General features: G+C 35.9%; 1 protein-coding gene across 1 annotated transcript in view; it reads left to right on the plus strand.

The window, feature by feature from the left end:
• The first annotated feature begins 2,086 nt into the window (after positions 1–2,086).
• The window catches only part of Ogg1 (8-oxoguanine DNA glycosylase), a 42,925-nt gene continuing 18,691 nt past the window's right edge, over positions 2,087–26,320 (plus strand). Inside the window, exons 1-3 of the mRNA XM_090369936.1 lie at positions 2,087–2,173; positions 7,205–7,627; positions 13,477–13,759. Coding sequence (XP_090226062.1) covers positions 2,091–2,173; positions 7,205–7,627; positions 13,477–13,759 — 789 coding nt within the window. The 5' untranslated portion in view covers positions 2,087–2,090. The remainder of the gene's footprint in view (positions 2,174–7,204; positions 7,628–13,476; positions 13,760–26,320) is intronic.

Consider the following 26,320-nt stretch of genomic DNA (forward strand, 5'->3'; position numbering starts at 1 on the left):
TACCTTCCACCACCTGTAGATAATTCTCTTATGATTGAATTTGAGAACACCATTGATCAAATTTTTGATCAGCATCTAGGACTGGACCATTCAATTGTTTTAGGGGAGTTTAATGTGCCACTTGTCTACAACGGATGTAATGCCAATCAGCTTTTAAAAAATTTTCCTTTCTCTAAACTTGAATCAAACTGCAAATTTCCAACTAGAAATGAGAACTATTTGGATTTAATCTTTACAGGCTTTCCTTTAGAGATCTAGATGCCTACAAAACTTTTCAAATCAGATCACGATCCCATGGCTTTTTCCATTAAGAAGATTTCGATGAAAGATACAGATTTGGTATGAAAACAGAAGCTTAATTTTAATAAAGTGAAATAGCCTGATATGAATTATGCATTCAGAAACTCTTTTTTTTTTTTTGGAAATTATTGTTAAAAATCAGTGATCCTCAAGAAGTTGTGGACTGCTTTTATCAAACCATTAATGAAATTACAAACAATCCTGTTCGATGCTATAATGCTCTGGACTCAAATTACCCACACTGGTTCTCTAAGGAATTAAAATCCCTATGGCAAAAAAATGTAAAATGCATAATATGCTTTTACGATAGGCATTTGATGAAGAGAACAAATCAACACAATTTTCCTTGACTTAAGCAAAGCCTTCGACAAGGTAGTTCATCAGAAATTAATTAATAAACTGGATTGTTATGGGCTCAGAGGACAGGCCCTGACTGGATGGCAAACTACTTGGAAGGTAGAGAAAGGCGACTTTTAAAGGTAAGATGTGATTTCTGGCCTGTGTCAACGACCTGCCAAGTATTTTGGAGACTACCAAATCAAAATTAACATTTTTGCAGACGACATAAACATTTATAAAGCTATTTGCAATACCAACAGCTGTATCATTCTTAATGAAGCTCTGCAACAAGTAATTCAATGGCTGAATGAGAATAGAATGGTTGTCAGTGAAAATAAGTGTTAGCTGATGAGTTTTGCCAATGTACACAAAAAAAACCTTTTTCTTATTGCATTAACAACAACGCAATAAAAAAAGTTAGTTCTGCCAAAAATTTGGGTATTTTTATCAAAGAATCACTTTCCTTTGATGTCCATGTCTCAAATGTTGCGAGGGCAGCTAGCAAAAAGTTAGGTTTTCTTAAAAGAGTTAACCAAGACTTCAATCAATTGGCATATTCCTCTTTCTTTACAAAATTTATGTTAGGCCAACTCAAGAATTTGCCTCCCAGGTCTGGTCTCCCCATGCAGCGTATCAAAAACTTGAAATTGATAATATCCAAAAAAAGAGAAATACAATACATCTGTTTCAAAAGTGGATTAGAATATAATGAAAAATCTTACCAAGAGTGGTGTATATTTCTTGGACTTGAAACACTGGAAGAAAGAAGAGATTAAGCTGATCTCCTTTTTAACCAGCTGTTATGTGGTATCATAAATTGCCCTTTCCTCATCCCACAAATTAATTTCAATGCACTGAAAAGAGCCTTAAGAAACTATCCACTACTTAAAACATCCTATGCAAGAATAAATTATGGATATTACAACTACTGTAACAGGACTGCAAGATCAATCAACAAAGCAAATTTGGAGATATTTGATACCCATGGACACTTCAAGAGGCAACTAAAATTTTTAAATGCACCCATTACCTAAGCCTTTAAATTGCTTTTTACCTCATATTTATATTCTTTTTCCATCTTTTTTACCTGATGAAATTTTTTTATTCAGAGTCTCTGCTTTGATGCCGTGTTGTTTTGTTTTTGTTGCTGCACCCTAAAGCATGTTTGATTGCCGCTTTGTAGTTGTTTAAATAAATTCTTCATTTTAAGAGTATTTGCTTCACTTATAGTAAATGATTTGTGAAAGTAATTAAAATGTTCATTTAGTCATGCTACTTCCTATGTCATAGTCATGGAATTTCCAGATACTCTCTCTCTGTCTTTTTAGGGAAATATTTTTTGAAAAGATAGTTGCAAGAAATATGATATATTTTTTTTTTTTTGTTTCAGAATAAATGAAGTATGAATTATTAGTCTCCTGTTTGGATGGCCCTATGTTATAATATATAAAATGTCTTCATTATGGAGAGTTTTGCCAACAAATTTCAAAGAACTGAACATTGATATTACTTTGGCATGTGGGCAGTCTTTCAGGTATGTTCTTATTTGTTCCTAAATTTTAAATTATTCTATTAACAACAGTACATTAAAGAATTAGAAAAAGAATGATGTGGGGTTATTTTTAATGAATTAAAGAGAAATGGACACATTAATTAACTCACTTAAGGAAATACAGGGTCTGTCAAAAACAACTGACACATTTTGACAGTAAATAATTTTTTATTGAAAAAAGCAGACAACCGCAAACTCACATTCGTATGTCGTGTTTACATATTTGTTAGTTTTATCTTAAATATATCAAATGCAATAAATATGCCCCTTTAAAACTTATCCTAAAGTTGCAGAGCACTTCACTTATTCCATCAATTTCTTCACAAATACACATCTTGAGCTCTGATAATTCAAGGTTTATTTGCAAACATGTGACTTTCAAGGTATCACCATAGGAAATCCGGTGCTATGAGGCAGCCATGGCACATCCTCGAAGTCAGATATCTGGAAAGCTTTTTCATAAGATTCATACTTTTGCTGTTTGAGACATTGCTCTCTCATGCTGATCTCGTGTCCCATCTATGTTGTCAGTTTTTTAAACAGTGATTGAAATCCTAAAATTATGCACATTGGCATTCTGTATTGACTGAAACTGCCTGGCTGTTCTCAATTTCAAAAAAAGAAAGAACCAATAACAGAAGAGTCAAGTGCATTCTACTCTGGTTGAAGATTGCATTATTATTCATATGGGGACTAATAATATTTAAAGAACATGACCCGACAATTTGTTGGATAAATATAGGCCCATGCTCAAAAAATGCTACAAGTTATGTCAGAATGCATATGTATCTGCAATTCTGCTTATGCATAAAGGAGGGATTTTATGCTGAAAGCCTTATGGATTAACTCAAGATTTCAGAATTCTTCCCCCCTGCAAGGCTCTAATGGAGGGGATTTTGATCAGTGTAGCCCACATTTGGAGGTAGAAGGAATCTGTTTTGTAGAGATGATATTCACTTGAACAAAGGTGGTGTAAAGATTTTTACTAGTATCATTGAGAATATCTTAAGGGTTTTGGGGAAATTGGTAGTTGGAGGGGAGGGCAGAAGGTTAATAAAGACCCACATTTATCTGATGATGTTGGTCTAAGTATTCTTGCACACATATCAAGAATTCTTGTTTTTTTTTTTTTTTTTGGTTGATGCTATGTAAGCTTGCTTTCTTGCACCATTTGTCATGATTACTACTACTAACAGCTGAGGATGGCAGCTCTTCAGATGAATGGGAAGATAAAGCTAGACTAAATAACTTCAAAGGCCGGTTACGGTAACTATAGACGGATAAGGCCGGTTAAGGTAACTATAGAAGGATAAGGCCGGTTAAGGAAACTATAGAACAGCGTTTCCCAAACTTTTTTTAGTCACGGAACACTCACAATACTTGGAACACTCATCTCACAATATATTTGTTGAACACAAGTTTAGCAGGATCCAAAGAACCATTTGCTAATATTTTATTACATATGATGCACTGTGCATCAGGAGCATCTTTATTTCCAACACGTGTAATGCCAAAATTCTAATAACTCCCATCATGCTTTTGTTTTGGTATTTTATTAGTTGGTTTCTGTTTTTTCACTTTGGATTTTTGGGGAACAAAAGGCTGTGATTGTTCATCCTCAATTTTAAGTGTGACGATATTGTGTTCATTTTCATCAACGACAGTTGCACTACTAGAAGTATTTGCTTCTTGTTTTAAAATTCCTTTTTTCAACCACAAATCCACGGTCATTTTTTTTAATAATAATATTTCGAAATGCTGATAATTATCAAAAAAAATTTATAAAAGGAAGTGAGTTTAGTTATGCTTACCAGTTTTTCCGTACTACTACAGAACTAATCTTGTAATTGCTAAGACAGTCCGCATCATACCACAAGCACTGCATAAACATGCAAAAATGCATCAGCCTAAGGCTACTTTGTTTCATCCACATGAATCATGCATGATATTGGTTTGCTTCCCCCTCTCCCTCAATCCATGTGCTCCACGCTAAATTGCATATGAATGGCATATTGGATCTCTACATTGCTACTCTTTCATTACCTCTACATGTACTTCCCTATGCAAAGCCCGCCAAAATAAAGTGTTCCACAGTCTATTTGATTGTTAGTCAATGCCAGTATATTAATAGCTGGAAAAAAAAATGTTAAAAATTATTATACAAAAGTGGTGTATGCTACAAATATGCAAAGTTGGTTTATTTTTTAATTATTAATTTTTGACAGAACATTTGTTCACATCTCATGGAACACTAGTGTTCTGCAGAACACAGTTTGGGAAACGCTGCTGTAGACGGATACTTAGTCATCACTGTGTATGCAGTAATGTCAGGAATGGTGTAAATAAAATGGGTGAATTTGAACTCTTGGTTAGGACAACTAATCCTGACATAATAGGACCAACATAAACTTGGTGCCACCCAGAAATTGGAGATGACAAGTTCCACTATGGTATGTATAATGTATTTAGGGAAGATAGAAGGGGCGTTGGGTTTATGCTGCTTATCAGAAGCAACCTGGGTGCAAAAAGAGTTTTTGCTGAGTCAGATGTTATGAGGGTTGATCCTTTAATTCACAGACTGATGCAAGATTTTATGTTTACCTTATGAACTTTCCATAACTGCCACTAGAGGTGCTCTCCCTAATTGCTACTGAGCAGACTCTGTGCGTGCATGTCAGTACTTGTCGAGCTAGTGTTGCACAAAGAGTTTTTTAGTTGTGTGTCACTGACAATCATTTTGAAGCAAGTATCATGTTGGACATATAGATTGAACAGTGGTATGTGATTTGTTATTGTGTCAGATGGGGCTTAAATGCATCAGAAACAGTTAGAGATGAATGAAGTATATGTTATTGAGAGTCTTGGTAGAACAGTCATTTAAATGGCCAAGCAATTCATGAATGCCGTGAATCTGTTGCAGATGACCCAAGACCTGGTCAGCCTTCCTCCTCAGCAACTCCTGAGAAAATTGTAAAAGCTGAGGAAATCTTGGATGAAGATAGGCAAATTACACTTTGTGAATTAGCTGTTAGAATGTTCATTTCATATATGGCAGAGCTCACAATATTATGAAAGAACACCTGAAAATGTCACGAATCTGTACCCACTGAATTTCACACAATTTGACTCAAGAACCAAAACAGCAAAGAGTAGACTTGTGCAAAAAAATGCTTGATCATTTTGAAACATAGGGTCAAAACTTCTTAAATCAAATAATGACTTGTGATGAAACTTGGATTTTTCACTGTATCCAGAGACAAAACAACAGTTGAATGAGTGGAAGCATTCTGATTCACCAAGACCTAAGAAATTTTGAGCTTCTCATTCGGCTGACAAACAAATGGTTCTTGTGCTTTTTTGAAATAAAAGGCATTCTTGTTCCACATTTTGTGCCTCACGGAACAACTATGAAAAAGAAAGCATACTCTGAGGTTCTCAGAGTCAAACTTTGCAGCGCCGTTCGTGAAAAATGTAAAGAACTTTCCAGTGTGGAGTGGTTTCTCCATCAAAACAATACCAGGTCCCACACGGACCTGGCATTGTTTTGATGGCAGTTCCGAGGTTCTGCCACCTCCCCCCCCCTTATTCACTGGACTTAGCTCCATGTGATTTTTTTCTGTTTCCACATCAGAAGAAAGCTCTGAAAGGCAAGCATTTCATGTCTGACAATGATTGTCGCAGAGCCACAATGGAAGCACTTTGCAGTCTTTCGAAAAATGGCTTGCAAGAAGCATTTAATGTGTGGGTACAACACTGGTGGTGGAAGTGTGTAAAGTTCAAGGGAGAGTATTTCAAGAAGGAGAAATCCACAGAAGATTCAGATGATGACAATTAAGATAAGATCTTTCACCAGTCAGCAAATTAAATGATCACCCCTCATACATCTGCCAACATGGAATCTAAGAGGGTTTGAAATACTTGGAAGCAAAGGTATAATGAGAGTGGGAGTAATCTACAGACCAAAAGCTACATGTGGATGGAATGGGCAAGCAAGGGTCTTATAATGGTGTCTTCAATCCGTCCCTAATTGATTGGAATAAGTGGGAGAGGGAAACTCGCCATAGGAACAAAATTTTTAATTAAACTAGATGATTATTATTTGTACTAATATATTGCAGAAAATACTAGGGGTAAGAATATTCTTAACCTCTTAATAACTTAACCTCATCATGACGTGAATCACATGACATCACAGAGCTTATGATACAGAAATCATTGGTAGGTAGTTATCACACAGTCTTTAGAAGAAGAAGAAAAATGTTGCAGTAGTTAAATGTACAGGTTTTAATTTTGGAAAAGGGGACTATGAAGTTTAAGGCTATATGGCATCTGTTAATTGGGTGGGCTGCAAATGGAGGGCAAATATATTAGAATTATGGAATACCTTTAAAGCAATAATCCATGAGTGCATATATACCATTAAGAAAATATAGCATGAGGAGGATGCCAAGATGGATGAATATAGAGCTGGTCATTCTAATGGAGCATAAAAAGATTTTGTGGGAAAGTTACAGAGCAGTGAAAAGTACTGAAGCCTACAACAGCTTCAGGTTAATCTATATATAGTACACCAGATAAAGTTAGGGAGGTGAAGGCTGAGTATGAGAAAGCACTGGCCAACCAAGAGAACAAAGAGTGGGGACAAGGAGTTTATGTGAACACGAAGAAAATGAATGAGATCAGACCCTTGTGTACTGGGTCTGCTGTTGTGAAGATTGCATGTGTTTGTACAGGCTGTGTTGTGAAGATTGCATGTGTTTGTACAGGCTGTAACAATATATGCTACATAATTCTGAAGCGTCTGCTTTAAATTCAGTTTCTAAATGACTTTCATTAGTTGTAGGGATCATTTGAGTCACAAATACTTTTAATGTTTAAAATTATGAATCTGTATAAATTGTATATTATGAACCTGTATTAATTGTATAATATGCTATTAGGAATCTGTATTTTAATAGCATCTCACATTAAAGTGCTGTTTACAACAAAATTTTCGATTGCTATTTTGTTTAGGTGGCACCAAAATGACAATGGAGAATGGATGGGTGTTTTAGAAGGTAATGTGTGGTCTCTAAAGCAAAATAAAGATGGAAACTTACTCTTTAAAGTTTTAACAGCCAACCCAGATCTTAATGTTACATCAGAACCAGTTTCAAAAAGAAGAAGAGTTAAAAAGGCTAGACTTTCACCACTTTTGAAGCATACCAGTACAGCTATTTCATCTTCTGAACTTAGTGCCAAAAAGGATTTTGACCACATATTAAAGGACTATTTTCAGCTTCATGTGAAATTGGAAGATCTGTACACTAAATGGGGTAAAGCAGATGATAAATTTTTACACACTTCAGCCTGTTTTACTGGAATAAGAATCTTAAGACAGGATCCTATTGAAAATCTTTTCTCATTTATATGTTCTTCAAATAATAATATAACAAGGTATTTTTAATCTTATTTTGTATGAATTTTGATATATTAACCCTTCACATTCTTCAAATATTATATATTGAATAGTGATGTTCACTATATAACCAATTTTTTTCAGTTTACCTTTAGTTTTTAGATTGAGTCATTGAGTAAGATATAGAATGAATGTACAGATAGAAGACATATTTACAACAAAATGATATTGATCATCTTTAAATCCTCATGCAGGTAGGGAACCAAAAGTTAATAAACTGCAGATCCTATCACAAATACCACATTAAGGTCATGGTATGGGAGCTAGCTGCTCATAACTTGAATTCCTAGCTGTTAAGGTAATGAAATCATTTAACAATATCTGTGGAATAAGGACTATCTTATCCCTGTACCATAACAAACACCAACTGCATCTCACAAACAGGTTCATCTCGACTCAGGTGCTAAGTCAGGTCTAACAACTGAATTTTTATCTCAAGATTTTTCAGAGCCATGGTATTGCAAACTATCTTTGATCAACACAACCATGGGTGCTGCCAGCATGGTGCAAGGTGGTGTAAGTGCACTACTTTTGGATTTTGAAGTAATGCACTGTTTTTAATATTTTCATTAATTTGTTGAAACGTTAAAACAATACAAATTATACAAAAAAAAACCAACTAAAATATTAATTCATTTGGCTTTACATGTAAATCAGTCAAACTTGATTTAATTAAGATATTGCATGTATTCAAAATTTGGTTGTCACATAAATTGTGCAGAAGTCCTTGGCTGACTTTAACTTGACACCTCACTGGTAAAAATAATGCAGGACTTTAATGAATATTATATGTTGTGTATATAATATCATTTGTGTTCATTTTGTTATTAACATTTTTGGATGTCTTCAGATCAGATATGCAAATATGTCATAAAACAAGCAAGTAGAAAATGCTGACTTACTAACCACCAGACTTAGTGCCATTTCATCTGTTTCTTGAATAATTAATAGACGTTCCTTGAATTTTTACTACAGAAACCGAAGAAGCCACTTTTTTAAAAGGTATTGTGGGTTTCATTTGGGGGATTGAACGAAATAACAAACTGATCTTGTTTATCTGACCAAAGGTTAAAAAAAGAAATCAAGATATGTATGAAATATGCTGTGATGTAATATATGCATACTTGTCAACTCTTCCACTTTAGTTGGAAGTATTAGTAGCAATGGCCACATGGTGCAAGGAAGCCAATGGCTTATTCTGCACCAGCCAAAAAAAAAACCCAAAAAGAGAATAAAATAATAATAATAATTAATAAAAGAAAAGGAAAAAGACAACCTATGCATTTCCCTCCTCCAATAAGTAACTATCCAGCTGACCTTTGAATTTCCCCAAACTGATAGCATCTATCACCCATGTAGGTAACTTATTTCAGTAATTTATAACTCGCTGGCTAAACTGAAACTTCCTGCAATCCAGTCTAAACATCTCCTCCGTAACTTGAATTTATGGCCCCTAGTTCTAGAATCATTTATAACCATGAAAATTTCGTCCTTGTTCATTTTACTATGCCTCTCAGAGCCTTAAACAACTCAGTCAAGTCTTCTGTAAGGTGCCTAGTTTCCAAGCTGTGCAACCCTTATATAACCCTTATATTCAGTCTTTCCTCATATGGATGCTCTTTGGCCAATCTCACCAGGCGAGTTACCCATCTTTGGACCCTTTCAAGAAGCTCATTGTCTTTCTTTAGGTGCAGTCTCCATGTTTGAACAGTATTCCAAGTGTGGTCTAACAATAGCCTTATATAATGGGATTATGACTCTACTAGCAAATGTTCGATAAATCGTTGATAGGACACCATGGGCCTTCCTTGCAGTCTATCTACAATGCTTGGAGAACTTAGTGTCTGATCCTGTCATAACACCCAAGTCCCTTTCCTTCACTACTGGCTTTAGTTCAACTGCACCAAGTGTAATACATTACACTTTGCTGGATTAAAGCAAAGCTGCCATTTTTCTGAACGTCCCTGAAGTCTATATAGGTCACTCTGATGAAGCTCTGCTTGGCGGTGATCATTAACTACGCTATCAATCTTTACATCATGTGCAAATGTAGACATTATGCCCTCTATCCCTCAATCGACGTCATTTATGAAAATCAAAAACAACAGTGGTCCTAATACTGATCTTTGGGGAACCCCTCTTCTCTTACATCATCCCAAACTGGGAAATAATCATTTATCACAACCCTCTTCCTCCTGCCCTGAAGCCATCTTGCTGTCCATTTAAGGATTTTCCCTGTGATTCCAACCTGTTCCAGCTTATAAAGGTTTCCGATAACAGAGTATGTGTTCTATTTTTATAATACATTTAGGTTTTTCTTCTGGTTTTTAGCCAAGTTTGTTATTTTTCAAATGCACAAGATGTTGTTATTATTTATTTATTTGTTTGTTTGTTTTTTCTATTATGGACTTACTGAATTTAATAGTGTGCTTTGCTCATGTTTGGCCTAAGTATAGTGACTACATGTTTGGATGAGGTTTTTTTTTTTTTTTGCCTAATGAGGTTAATGAAAAAAAAATGGTATATTTACATATTTGATTTCTTTTAATAAAAATTTAACTTCTGTTATCTTAATTTCACTGCTTGTTCCTTTTTAAGGAGAATTAATAACTCAGATGAAGTGTACAATTATTGTTAAAAGAAGATTAGATTAGTAAATATGTAAGTTTTTAATTAATTTTTTTAAGAGAACTCATTTGTGAAAGAAGATTAGGTTACTTTGAATTTGCTGAGCTATAGTCAGCTCAACCAGATCGTGGAATGTACAGATTTTGAAATGATAAATACGATAGAATGTCAAATCTGGCAATCTTGGAAGGAACTAGCACATACCAGCTTTTTAAAAATTCCAGTTTTTTTATCTAAGTATTCAGGTGTAATTCATTATTTTTATTAGATAATACAGTAGTCATGATTCCAAGAATCTCCACAGAACAATTATCACCAGCATTAAGCCAAAATGTTAATCTGTACTGCTGGATTGGTCAAGTGCAGTGGGGTTTAACCATTTTCTGTATAGGGGCTGTATTCAAAGTTCGAGGTGCCTGCGTAGCCAGGTGGGCAGGAGCAGCAGTGCGTAGCACACGCTTCTTGATTAGACTGGAGTTCGAGCCGTGGCCACCAAATACAGAGGATGCGGAAAGGTCAGGGAATGACCACCGCATATCCCCCGAGCAATATGGCCTTAGTTGCTAATGCTCCTAAAAAACCAAGTAACAAACAAACATTCAAAGTTTGATTTGTTTCATGGGCCACACTGGATGATTCTCAAGAAAAATTAGGGTGTTACATTTCCCATGCCTTGTTACATGTAAAAGGGCAAATTTCTCTGGACAAATTTCTTCCACGACTTTTAACAAACACCATTTAACAAATTCATCATCACTGAACGGTTTACTTTCAAAAGCGATCAAATGTGCAACTTGATAACTGGCACTTACAGCAGATAAATTTCTTGACTGATACATTTTCAGTGTGTTTTGTTGTTTTTTTAATTCATTTTGCAACTTTGAACACTTCTTTTTGCAATGCTCCTTTATATTTATCATTTAAAAATTTTAAGAATATAATTTAAGATGACACTATGATTCCGAGCATAAGATTTATGCTTGGAATCATAGTGTCGTTTTAAATTATATTCTTTAAAAACTGTCAGTCTCCTTAGACACCAAACACACTGCTTTTTCCATCATACTCAATGAAGAAATAGTCTTCAGTCCACCTTTGATTAAAAACATGACACTCCAAATTGACATTCCTCTTTCAACATGTTTTTAAGGATGATTTTTTTGTAATTGATAGCTGCATCGAAGTTCGAAAACTGCTATCAAAGAAACTTCGCATGAACATTCATAAAATTAACCAGTGGTAATCCTTTATTAGATGGAAAATAATCCTGTAATATGGGTAGAGGGGAATGTTTACTGCTTCAAATGGATGGAAAGTACTTGTCAATATTCCATCTGGAAATAATGTCAACTGGTTTGAAGACAGTAACAATAGGTGTTTTATTCTGAGAAGTCCCTTGCGGTAAAATAAACAGGAAGTTACCCTTTATGTTACTGAAGATAATTTGTTACGGTGGGGAAATATAAACTGTTTTCTGCTTCTAACAGATGTAAATATTTGCCAATATTCCCAAAGGGGATAATCTCAAGAAAATGCAATTTAGAAGACAGAGTGGAATCTGGACAGTATTCATTGTGGGGAAACAACCCCTTCTCAAGTTATAATAAAACCAAAGGAGAGAGAGGGGGGGGAGGGAGAGGGAGGGAGGAGAGAGAGAGAGAGAGAGAGTAAATCTATTTTTCAATAGGGTATATCTTTTTATTGCAGCTCAGAACAGGAAATGCAGACTTCAAACAGCATATGACCCTGAATAGTGAATTTTTTTGGCTTGTACTAAAAATGAATTTCTCCCTTTGTGATAACATCAAATGCACTCCATGGATATATTGAAATATTTTGTGACAATACAAATAACAATATTTTGTGAACAATCTGTTAGTTGTAGCATTCTTTGTATTGTTACAAAATATTGTAATTGTTGTAACAATATACATTACAAAAAACAATCCGTTATTCACAGCTGATGATTTTTTTCTTCTTTTGCACACCAGTTTTCGAAGTTTATAACAGAGCTAACAATAAATATATTTTCTTGAAATTTCGTTAGAAGATCAAATTTTACATCCAGAAAACGTGATGTACCGATATTGTTCCCTAAAAACAATTACAATAAACACACTTTTTTTTTTTTTATCAAATGTGCATTGTAGTGTTATCAGTTTTACACCAGTATTTTTTTTTTTTTTTTTTTTGTTTCCATTTTCAGTGTGGCTTCCAATACATGAATTTCCTTGATTTTGTGTTAGTAGAAATTCATAATATGAAAAGATTGGTATGTACGTAACTGCATTTAGCATACATACTCTTATGACTGCACTGAACTACAGGTGCACGTTTTATGCTGTTGAGCTCGATGCTTGCATGCGTGTACATGCAGTGGTGCGACTCTCTAAAATGTTGTTTTAGTTCACTTTCCATTTGGGCCATATAAAAATTATTCATGGGCTATAGGTTGGACACCACTGGTCTACTGGGTAAAGTAGTGAGAAAAGTTACTGCTCCAAATGCTGTCTCTGATATGGGTGTTGCAATCATCCAATATTTTTTAATGTGAGGTATAAATAGTGTGATGTGATTTCAGCAATTATATTGCTTTAAAAACTAAATATTACTATCACTATTCAGTACTACAGTGAACTGGTATTGAATTTTATACATTGCAGATATACAGTAACAATGACGTACAGTCTAGGAAATGTGTGAAACAGAAAAAAAAAATTGTTTTGGAATTATTAATGGAACGTAATGCATAAATGTGGCACTTTTTTTTAAAGTCCACCCAGCTAGTTTCCCTTTGCCTTTGTGCAGTTTACTACCATTGAAAAACTATTCAAAATGGGCCAGATTTTTGAGTTTGAGATGTAACTAGATAAGCAAAGCAAAAAAACTAAAATAGAGTTCATTTTATGATATGCTTAATTTATCTACTGAAACATGTGACATACATTAATTAGTTATCATAATTTGGTAGAAAAGGCTGATCTGGGAACACTGTTGAAATGTAGTCCCAGAGCATTCTGGATTTAGCCAGTTCAACTTCAGTTGTATTTCTATTGAAAGTCTCCCATTTTTAAATTTCTAAAAGTTGCCAATATATATACATAGTGTTTTATAATATATTACAATATTTTAATTATTATCATTGCTTATTTTGATTTTGCACGCCAGAAAATTCTGCAATTTTAAATACCTTTAACAGGATTACAAGTATGGTTGAAAAGCTCTGTCAAAAATATGGCAAAATGCTAATGGAACTTGATGGACAGTCGTATTACAGTTTTCCATCACTTGAAGCACTAGCAGGTAAACATGTGGAACGAGATTTGAGAAATCTTGGATTTGGTTATCGGGCCAAGTTTATTAGTCAAGCAGCCAAACATATTTTAAGTAGCCGATCCTCTGAGTGGCTGGAATTGCTACGAAATATTTCTTATGAAGAGGCACATTCTGCTTTGTTAGAGATACCTGGAGTTGGAGCAAAGGTATTTACAAAGTTTCATATATATAAAAGAAAATTATAAAAGTTTTACTTGTAACTGCACTTCTAGAATTTTTTTTTTTTTTTTTTTTTTTTTTTTTTTGACGTATAATAAAATAGAGTAAAAACCTCATAAGTCTAGCATTAAGAAATCTGTCATTTTTTTGAAAATTTTGCTAAGAAAATAAAATAATCTAGAAATCATTCAGTGCCATTTTGGATTTTGTAAATTACATGACACAGGAAACTTTGCAGCTCATTAGCTTAACAGGTATGGTACTGATTTTCTTTCCTAATGTGAATCAAACTTCTTGTGTCACTATCACTGGGCTGCTTCTAGTCAATAGACAGCTACTGTTATTTATGCAATATTAAGTGTGAAACAAGGTTTAATTTTAATTTAATTTATTCATTTTTAAGTGTGATACCAGAACTCACTAACTTAATTGTTCATTCTTTGTTTGATTGTGAGAATGGAAATTTAGCATATTGTTCACCTTATTCAATTTTTCCATAGCTGCCAAAGCAACAGTCATAGAAAGTTTTCCAAGCATAAAAGTAGTTATCATTCAGGATTTAGAGCAAGCAGTGAGAGACATCATTGGGAAGTTGATGAGCCATCCAGTTGTATTGTATTTTGTAGTATGAGTTCATGTGAGATCGGAAAACATATTGCTTCAGGAAACTGTAGCAAAGCTTCCTCCTGTGATCATATTAATCTATTTTTGTCACTATTCTCCCCCTCCTGCCCAAAGTTAAAGCTTAGAATACAAAGTTTAGGATAGCTTCCTGAACTAATAAGAGATATGTAGTAACAATATTGCTGTGCTGTTCTGTTGGAACATTGCATAACTTTTCTGTAATAGTTTAACTGTGCACTTTACTAGAAGAGTAGCCTTAGAATATTAGATTTCAAAAACTCAGAATTTCATAATCCCAACAAGGGTTAAGTCCCAGTGTTGCCAGATTTATGAGGTAATATTATGGTTTTGTGTGATTATTTTTGATTTCTTATTTTCACATTTTTTGCTCCATTCTTCCTGGCCCCGAGTGCCAAGCGATAGTGTCCAAGCGATTTTTCCTAAGTGATATATAGTGCTCTTTCTAAGCGATTTCGTTATATTTTCTTTCCAGTGCTTTCCTCATCCTTATTTCTTTATAAGTGGTTCTGTACTTAACAGATCCTAAGTAAGAACCCAGAAAGGAAAATCACCTTTCTTTTCCTAGTATATTTATTAATTTTCGCACTAACAAACTAACTTCTCCAACCGCTTGGCCACTAGGTGGCACCGCTCCTGCCTCCACGTGGCGGGGCTGGAAGTCTGGGAGAAGAAATCCACTCTCCCAGGGCTAAAAGGAGCAATGATGGACAAAAATAAACAGTCCTCGTGTGGATCTTATGATTCAGAACTGGACAAATATAACCCAGATCATGATGACACAAATGTATCCCATGCTAAGAGACAAAAAAAAGAAGGAATGGATAAGACCACACCACTCTTTCTAATACTACACTCCTCCACAGACCAACCATTGAGTAAGCTGTCCCCATTTTTGATACAGAAATGTCTTGAAAATGTGGCTGGCCCTCCAAAAATGGTTCGGCGATTAAGATCCGGAGATTTATTGATCGAAATGACCGAACATAGACATGCTGAGAGGCTATTGAAAATATCTACTTTCGGTGGAATCCCCACGAAGGTTACCCCACATGCCACCTTAAACTCCTCTAAAGGGGTAATATCAGAGTGGGATCTATTAAACGTATCAGAGGATGAACTTGTGCATGAACTAAGAGATCAAAACGTGGTACAAGCCAAAAGAATTGTTATTAAAAGAGATGGAGAACCTACTCCCACACGGACGGTGATTCTAACATTCGAAACACCAAATCTACCTACTTATATTAAAGCTGGTTATCTTAGATGCCAAGTAAGACCATACATTCCAAATCCAGTCCGGTGCTTTAAGTGCCAAAAATTTGGTCATTCCCAAGCTGTCTGCAGAAGTATAGCCACTTGTGCTAATTGCGGATCAAAAGAGCATACACACACAAACTGTAACACTGAAGTGCAAATTTGTCCTAACTGCCATGGTAACCACTCTGCCTTCTCTAAGGAATGCCCTCAATGGAAAAGAGAAAAGAATATTCAAAAATATAAGATTGAGCAGAAAGTATCCTATCAAGAAGCTAAAAAACATTTTGCAGTACCTGCTAAGTCACCTACATATGCTTCAGTTACCCAACGGCTACGCTCAGTAGAAACTCAGACAGACTGCTCAGTCCCTCCAAATATCTCAATATCTGGTTGGGCTAAATCGCTCCTCTCGTCATCAAAGGAAAAACCTATTCCTAAATATGCTACTCGAGAAGCAAATACTCCTGTAACAATACCTCCGGATAAGAAGCCTAATGAGAAACCAAATGAACGAGCCAAGACCCCTGAAAGAAGCAACACTACTAAATTTATATCCGATACCATGGATATTGATGAAAAGATAGATGAAGATGACTCAATTCTTGAGATTCATCCAGAGGATGACATTGACACCTGTAGGCCAGTCTTCCCAAAAAAAGAAAAAGCAAAAGTAGACAAGCGCAAACAAAAAAATCCGCCGTAAGAAACCAAACCCTCCTTTTAAAACCAAACAATGCAGACAGTGATTCAATGGAATTGTCGCGGATTTCGTGCTAATTTAGATGACCTCTACGATCTGCTAAGTGAATATAAGCCCGTCGTAGCATGCTTACAAGAAACAAACCTGACGAATGCAGTATCTATAACAGTTAAACGCTTCACCATGTATAGAAAAGATAGAAACTGCTCTAATGCATCACACGGAGGAGTAGCGCTGTTAGTAAACTCTTCAATTCCCTCCAGACCTGTTCCCTTGCAAACACCGTTGGAGGCAGTTGCAGCCCGTATCACCATTGGCATAACGATAACATTAGTCTCATTGTATCTGTCACCAAACCACGCTTTCACCCTGGCTGATTTAGATGACCTAGTAGGACAAACACCCGCTCCTTTCTGTATTCTGGGTGACTGGAATGGACATAACCCTCTATGGGGTTCTCAACAACTTGACTGCAGAGGGAAAATAATTGAGAAATTCTTGGATAAACACAATCTAACTATTTTAAACACAGGTGATCACACATACGTTCATGTACCATCTGGCTCAAGCTCTGCCATTGACCTAACAGTATGTTCTCCAACAATATTTCCTCTCATAGACTGGACAGTTACTGACAACCCTCTTGGTAGTGATCACTTTCCGATCATCTGTAATTTCTGTACAAGTTCTCCTCCGATCAACAGAATTAGAACAATCTGGAAATTTGACAAGGCCAACTGGGCTAAATATCAAGAAATAGCTCATTTAGATTCCACTATCATTGCTACTGACAAGATCGATTCTGCAGTAAGCTATATCACAGAACGAATAATGACAGCAGCTGAATCCGCTATCCCGAAATCATCATTTAAAATCCGACTCCATCCAAAAATGTGGTGGAACGAAGCATGTAGCATTGCTAAAAGAGAAAGAAATAAATCCTGGAATCAGTTTAGAAAACACCCAACCACAGCCAACCTCCTACAGTTTAAAAGAGTAAGGGCTAAGGCTCGTTATATAAGACGGATAAGTAAAAAAGAAGCATGGGCACGCTATGCTGCCACAATAAACAGATTCACAGATACTGCTACAGTCTGGAAAAAAATCAAACGTATCAATGGCAAATACCCACTTGTTACTTCCCCAATTCTATTTCTGAAAGGAAAGGAAATTTCTGAACCCGAAGAACTTGCTAATGCATTTGGCTCGTCTTTTGAATCACTCTCAGCTGTCTCCGCCTATGAACCAGGCTTTCAGATGCTAAAACGCGATACAGAAAAGTATAAACAGAATTTTAATACCGCTCTCCAACATTCATACAATCTGCCGTTGACCATGACTGAATTGCTTAATGCGCTCACAAAAGTGAAAAACAGTGCTCCAGGTCCTGATGGAATTTATTACTCAATGATTTCCCATTTAAGTGAAAGATCATTAAGTGCTCTCTTACTACTCTATAATAGAATTTTCTTAGAGGAATATTACCCCACCAGCTGGTGCCATTCTTATGTGCTAGCCTTCCCGAAACCAGGAAAAGACCACACAGACCCAACAAACTATCGACCTATCTCCTTAACAAGTTGCTTGGGAAAAACAATGGAAAAAATACTTAACACCCGACTAACGTGGTATTTGGAGACTCAAAACATTCTGAGTCCAAGCCAGTATGGTTTTCGGAGAAGTAGATCGACGCTCGATCTCATTATCAAAGCAGAAGCAAATATTCGGAACGCCTTTCTAAGAAATGAGCACTTTGTTATGATATGCATTGACATCGAGAAAGCATTTGATACAACTTGGCGTTATGGGATTCTTCGGGACTTACATAAATCTGGTCTTCGGGGTCATCTCCCGAAATTCATTCAGAACTTCCTATCTAACAGATCCTTCCAAGTCCTCTACCACTCGTCACTTTCTGGCACATATGTTCAAGAAGAGGGAGTGCCCCAGGGCTCAGTGCTGAGTGCAACACTTTTTGCCATCAGGATCGATTCTATAACTAATAGTATACCTAACACAGTTGATGCATACCTGTATGCCGATGACCTTGCCATCTCATGTCATTCTCAAAATATGCGACTTATTGAGAGACAACTACAAGTCACCATTAATAGAATAGTCTCTTGGGCCAAAAACAATGGCTACAGAATTTCTAAACCTAAAACAACTGCAGTACACTTCTGTCGTAAACGTACATTGCATCCTGATCCAAACCTCCAGTTAGACTCCCATTGTATTACATTTCAACCAAGCACTCGTTTTCTTGGTATAATACTTGATAAAAAATTAAACTTCCTTGAACATATAAAATATATTCGTACCAGCTGTCTTAAGAAACTAAATATTCTCAGAGTAATCTCCTCTATGTCATGGGGTGCAGATCGGTACATGTTGCTACATTTATACCGCTCATTAATTAGATCCCGCTTAGACTATGCATCCCCTGCATACGCCTCAGCCAGGCCAAGTGTCCTGAAATGGCTTGATCCCATTCATCATAGTGCACTTCGAATAGCACTGGGTGCCTTTCGTACATCTCCCATTTTAAGTCTATATACGGAAGCCAATGAACCGCCGCTAGACCTTCGGCGACAAATTCTTCTCCTAAATTATGCCGCAAAAATCAGCAGCTTTCCACATCACCCGATATGGCAATATCTCTTCAGACCAAAATGGGAAAACCTCTATCGTACTAAATCACGTCTCAACAAACCATCTGGCATTAGGCTTCAAGCTATAAACACTAGCTGGGGAATCAGCATGAATAACATAATGCAGGATACTAGCATGCAAATCCAGCCATGGCAAATACCCACAATATACGTTGACAGATATTTCCAGAAATGGGGGAAGAATAATCTTCCAGATATTAACATCAGACAATTACATCTGGCCCACTCAATTCAGTTTAGGAATTATATGCAGATATATACAGATGGATCCAAGACTGCCAGTAAGGTTGGTACAGCTGTAGTCCTGCCGGATGCTATCATCGCGAAACAGCTTCCCTTAGAATGTAGTAATTATACTGCTGAGTTGTATGGTATTTTACTAGCCCTGGAGAAAATAAAAGAAGCCTCATATACTCAATCCATAATATATACCGATTCATTAAGTGCCGTGAATTGTATGCAAAGTAAACGCCCCAACAGTCATCCTCTGGTACAACAAATCTGGGCTCAGTTAATGGCAATTCATGCCCGTGGTCACCGCATAATTTTTTGTTGGATTCCTGGTCACTCTGGAATCCCAGGAAATGAACAGGCAGATTTAGCTGCCAAAAATGCTTCAAATCCTATTTCTTACAATTTCAGGACACCTTATGTTGACTATAAATCCATTATACAGCAGACCTCTAAAGAACAGTGGAAACATATATGGGAAAAAGAAATAAATAATAAACTTTTTGAAATAAAGAAAGAACCCAAACAGTGGCGCTCCAGTCTGAGAGGAAATAGAAAAGAAGAAACTGTACTAGCACGACTGCGCATAGGTCACACATACCTCACTCACAGTTATCTATTAAGAAAGGAAGATGCCCCACAATGCAGTAACTGTTCATGTCCACTCACTGTAAAGCATATCGTTATCGAATGCCCGCTATATCTAAGAGAACGAAAAACTGACTTCTCCTTACTTTTCAAAAATTGCAATCAATTAACACTACGTAATATTCTGGAAGATCGTCAAGATATGGATGACGTTTTTGTTTTCCTAAAATCAATTGATAAATATCACCTTGTTTAAATTTTTATCAGAATCAGCATCAACAGCAAAGATATACTAGTCAGAAATCAGTGCATTATAGCCACAGTTGCTGATGCACCAACAAACCTAACAACAACAACAACAACAACAACCATTCTTCCTCTTTTTAAAACTTATAAAAATGAGATATTAAGAGAAATGAAAATGGGAGACAAGTAGTCATGAAAAATTATGAAATCAGGTTTGTAACAGTTATACAATTACCATATATTATAACATATCATTTGCCCTTTTAAGTTTAAAAAATTGTCAAAATTTTTAAGGTCATCTTATATGACAATTTATAAAATCCTAAAGCTTGAATTAAAGGCATGTGCTTTGTGTTGGAAAGACATGAATTAATACCAATAATATTTACAATTTATTACATATACAAGGTGCAACAATAAAAAAGACCATGAAGTAAAGGAGCTCAAAAATAGTTTTATTTTTATTCAAAGTAATCATCATCTGATTGAATGCACTTAATACACCATTCTAAAAATTTCTAAAAAGAGTTGGTGAAGGCATCCAAAGAGATGATGTTCAGTTCAACAGTTACGTTTTTCTTTATGTCTTCAGCATCCTGAAATCTCTTCCCTTTGAGAGCAGTTTTCACCTTGAGAAAGAGGAAGAAGTCCATTGTCACTAGATTGGGCGAGTAGAATAGATTGCTGATGTAAAATGCCATATTTTGCTGAAATGTCTTCACAGCACATGCAGAATGGGCAGGGGCATTGTTGTGTAACGAGAACCAGCTGCCTTTCTCTTAAAATCCGGGAAGTGGGCTCACCAAGGAAATGTGCTTTAGTAGCCTTTGACGTGCCTGTATGTGGAAGGCTGCATTGACTCCCTCCCCTTCAGGTACAAATTCCGTATGAATTTCAGCATTGTCTTGATCCTAGACTTCTGTAAGCAAAACTTTTAGAGCCTTTATGATGATTTTGAAGTGTCCATTGCATGCTCTGATGCTTCATCTCTGGGTTGTACCGAACCAACCAACACCCATCTCCAGTGACAAGGAAATTAGGATGATTTGACAGGTCTGGACAAAGTCTTCACATGATGACACAGTTCATTGTTTCTGCTCATTCTTGAGGCTGTGTGGCACAAATTTTGCAGACCTTCCTTTTCCCTAAATCTTCATACAGAATTTGACAAATTGCACCTTATTCACATCCAACTCCTCAGCCATCATTCTGAGGATCAAACAACATCTTGCCACAATTTCCCGAACTTTTGCAACCCCATCCTCATTTTGAGAGGTTGACAGATGCCTACTTCTTGGATTAGTATTAGCAATGGCCACATGGTGCAAGGAAAGCCTATGGCTTATGCTGCACCAGCCAAAAAAAAAAAATAATAATAATAATTAAATAAAATGAAATAAAGTAATAAAAATAAAATAATAATAATAACAGAAAAGGAAATAGACTACTTATGCATTTCCCTCCTCCCATCCAGCTGACCATTGAATTTCCCCAAACTCTCAGCCTCTACCACCCATGTAGGTAACTTATTCCATTAATTTATAACTCGCTGGCTAAAATAAAACTTCCTGCAATCCAGTCTAAACATCTTCCCCATAACTTGAAATTATGCCCCTTATATTCTACAGTCATTTATAATCGTGAAAATTTTGTCCTCATTCATTTTGCATATGCCTCTGAGCCTTAAACACCTCAATCAAGTCGCCTCTAGTTTCCAAGCTCTGCAACCCACATATTTGAAGTCTTGCCTCATATGGATGCCCGTTTGCTGATCTCACCAGGCAAATTACCCGTCTTTGGACCCTTTCAAGAAGCACAATGTCTTTTTTTATGTGCGGTCTCCATACTTGAACACAGTATTCCAAATGTGGTTTAACGATAGCCCTTATATAATGGGATTATGACATCCTTATCTCTACTAGCAGTTTTTCTATAAATCATTGATGAAAATCAAAAACGTGGGCCTTCCTTGCAACCAGTCTACAATGCTCGGAGAACTTTGTGTTTTCATGTACAGGCTTTAGTTCAACTCCACCAAGTGTATAAGTTATTTTGGGGTTACTGTTCCTCAGGTGCAATACCTTACACTTTGCTGGATTAAAGCATAGCTGCCATTTTTCTGACCATCCCTGAAGTCTATCTAGGTCATTCTGAAGACGCTCTGCTTGGTGGTGATCATTAACTACTCTACCAATCTTTACATCATCTGCAAATTTAGACATTGCGCCCTCTATCCCTTCATCGATGTCATTTATGAAAATCAAAAACAGCAGTAGTCCTAATTCTGATCCCTGGGGAACCTTACTTCTTACCAATCTAAGGAGTAATCATTTATCACAATCCTCTGCCTCCTGCCCTGAAGCCATCCAGCTATGGATCTAAGGATTTTTCCCTGTGATTCCAACCTGTTCCAGCTTATAAAGTAACTGCCCATGTGGTACTGAGTGAAATGCGTTGCTGAAATCCAAATAAACAATGTTGAAATTATTCCCTAAGTCCAGCTTTTGAGTGACCCTGTCAAAATAGCTAACCAGATTAGTTAAACATGATTTTCCCTTTACAAAACAATGCTGAGTATCCTTCAGAATTCCATTTCTATCTAAATGATCCCGAATTCCACCCTTAATCATTGTCTCCATGATTATCCCTACTACTAAAGTTAGACTAACCGGCCTGTAATTTTCCACTTCACTCTTAGAACCACCCTTATGTATTGGAGATACATTGGCACTTTTCCAATCCAATGGAATCACTCCCGAGTCCAGGGATGCTCTCATAATTAGCCTCAATTTTTCCATGCACTCACTTGCCGCCTCCCTTAAGATTATAGGGTATATGCCATCATCCCAGGAGCCTTACTGGCCTGTAGGCTCAAAAGTTTTTTCATTAAATAATCTTGTGAAATTTCAATATCATTAATTACATATTTTTCGAACTTCACTCCCATAATTTCTCATTGATGTAAAGGGTGTTTCTTCTGTAAATTGAAAGTAACTGTTGAGTTCATCTGCAACTTCAGCTGGGGTATCTAATACTATCCCACGTCCATTACATAAGGATCCGGTCTGGTTTGTCCTTCTTTTTGCATTTATATATGTGAAGAATTCCTTATCCTCCCCGTCTTTGCTCTCTTTGCCAGCAATTTCTCCTAATTTGCCTTTGCCGACCTAACCTTTTCTGTGGCACTATTACAGATCAATTTGTAGCTGTTATAGGGTTATCGCAAACATCTTCACATCCATCTTTGAAGCAAACACTGGTATACATTTCATCACCATAAACAGTTTTTAACATTTCTTACATATCTGTTGCAGATTTTCCATTTCAAAATTGGGACATGGAACGTTAATGCTAATAATGAAACTGGTTGTTACTTGCAGCCTGTCAGCCTACTAGACAATCTGTACTGCCATCTGTTGGGGGAAGTTAGAACTACAACATACCACTGAAAACTCAGGATTCCTGTTAGATATTTAGTTTTTAAAGAGTTCTTTAATTATGAGACATTACTGGATGTTATCTCAGGTTTGTTAAAATCATCATCAAGACTACTTTTACTCATGTTTAGGCTTGCTTCTGTTTCTTTACCTTCACAATGATGATAGGCTTAATGATCACTGTCAAGCTGAGCTGCTTCAGAGAGACCTAGATAGACTTCAAGAATGGTCAGAAAAATGGCAGCTGTGCTTTAATCCAACAAAGTGTAAGGTATTACACCTGGGAAACAGTAATCCCAAAAAAACTTATTCACTTGGTGGAGTTCAACTAAACCCAGTATTGGAGGAAAGGGACTTGGGTGTTACGATACGGTCAGACATGAAATTCTCTGAGCATTGTAAACAGGTTGCAAGGAAGGCCCATGGTGTCCTATCGATGATCTATCGAACTTTTGCAAGTAGAGATAGGGACGTGATAATCCCATTATATAAGGCTTATGTTAGACCACACTTGGAATACTGTGTTCAAGTATGGAGACCGCACCTAAAGAAAGACATTGAACTTCTTGAAAGGGTGCAAAGAAGGGTAACTCACCTGGTGAGATCGGCAAAAGGGCGTCCTTATGAAGAAAGACTTCGAATATGTGGGTTGCAGAGTTTGGAAACTAGACACCTTAGGGGAGATTTGATTGAGGTGTTTAAGGCTCTGAGAGGCATTAGTAAAATGAATGAGGACAGAATTTTCAAGATTATAAATGATGCTAGAACTAGGGGACGTAAATTCAAGTTACGGGGGAAAATGTTTAGATTGGACTGCAGGAAGTTTTATTTTAGCCAGCGAGTTATAAATTACTGGAATAAGTTGCCTTCATGGGTGGTAGAGGCCGACAGTTTGGGGAAATTCAAAGGTCATCTGGATAGTACTTTCGGGTAAGGGAAGCGCATAGGATGATAGGTTTAATTTCCTTTTTATTTTTATTTTATATATATATATATATTTTTTTATTTATTAATTATTATTATTTAGTTATTTATTTTATTTATTTATTTTTTTTTTTTTGTTTTTATCATTGTTTTGTTCGGAAATTTTTTTATTTTTTTTTGGCTGGTGGAGCATAAGCCATAGGCTTTCTTGCACAATGCGGCCGTTACTAATACTAATACTAATACAATTTCTGTTATATAAAATTTCTTACCACTTCTCTTTACCTTTTATTTGCTCATTTGTAACCTGAACTTTTTTTCTCCCTAGAATGTTTTAGTAGAATAACTTTTAGATGCTGTAGTGCTCCCTCATTTTGAGGGGATCATTTTCCCAACTTGTATAGCATTGACACCAAACTTGGAAGAGGCAGACCATAAAATATATTTTTTGGTCTTTGTAAAGTTTGGTAAGGGCCTTCAACACTTAATGATAAGATCTAAATATTGTGACTGCATCTGCAAGATTTTTGGCAGTTTAGGTTTTTCCTTTATAATTTTGTGATTATTACATAGGAGTATATATTTTTGTATTCACCATCCTTATTATCTGCTGTGTTGTATTTGCCATTGTTAATATTTACCCCATTTATTTTTTGCCAAATACTTTTTCCCCCCTAAGCTTTAACAAAATTTGAATCTGTTATTGGTTATCATATCCCCAGTTTTGGAGTCTGGTATATCAGTTTTGTAATATATATTTGTTAAAATTTTTGCAATATTTTTATAATCAGGAATACCTATAAGTCTTTTACAAGACAAGAGAATGGAGATCCTTTAAAAATCCACACTAATCCAGTGTCAGATAAAACTTCCTATTTTGGCTGATCATGTATCAGTTGTGATGCATACATTTACAATTTCCAGTAGACATTTTCAGTAATTCATCATGCTCCTTATACATATCTACTGTTTTTTATTGTTGCTTTCTTCTAATGACATCTTGATTCCTTCAAAAATTTCATAAAACTTGGATGATCTGATATTCATATGGGACTCATCATATTTATTTCAACCAGGTGGTAGATGACTTTCATCAACCGGTGAAATACCACCACTTTGCTTATTGGAGGCTTGAAGTGGTGAACCCCATGTTTAGTCTCTAGAGCAAAGTTTCCAGCAAACCCCCCCCCCCTCATACTTCTCCTTTAACCCATACACGGTACTAAGTACTATAGGTTTTGATACCTTTCGTGTTTGGAGTTTTCATAAAAAAAAAAAAAAAAAAAAATATTACTCTTTCATCACATTCATCTTGAATTTTAAATTCCATCTGTGATTTTTAACCTATTTTCCTTGAGATATATTCTCCATTTCTTGACAAGATGTTTCACTTTTCATTCTCTTTCTTTATGAATACTATATTCTTGAAAGGAGCTTCCATGAATTCTGCTTAAATGTTCCAAAGTTGTTTTTATCACATCTGTTGAACCCCTTATTAATTTATATGAAGACTAGTATGACTGACAGACTGCTTGAATATGATTTCCAACGGTGCCCTACATTTAGTAATTTTGTAAGTGGCCCACACTTCAAACAGAATTAGCTTACTTAAATGAAATTTTCCATATTCGTGAGCATTCTTTGAATTTTATCAGAAATACAGTTGCATCAGCCTATAAGAATTAAGAGCTCACTTGATTGGCTGCCTACAAAGGAAGATATGTCTTGTAGTATAATTGCTTTTGTCATGGCATTAAAGACAAAATGATTAATGCATTCAGCAATGCCATGACTCTAATATCTGAAAACCCACACACCCATCTATTACAGGAAGACATCAAAAAACCA

The sequence above is a fragment of the Mastigoproctus giganteus genome, chromosome 3, assembly GCF_048544385.1.
Source record: "Mastigoproctus giganteus isolate SK-2022 chromosome 3, ASM4854438v1, whole genome shotgun sequence".
Classification (NCBI taxonomy): domain Eukaryota; kingdom Metazoa; phylum Arthropoda; class Arachnida; order Uropygi; family Thelyphonidae; genus Mastigoproctus; species Mastigoproctus giganteus.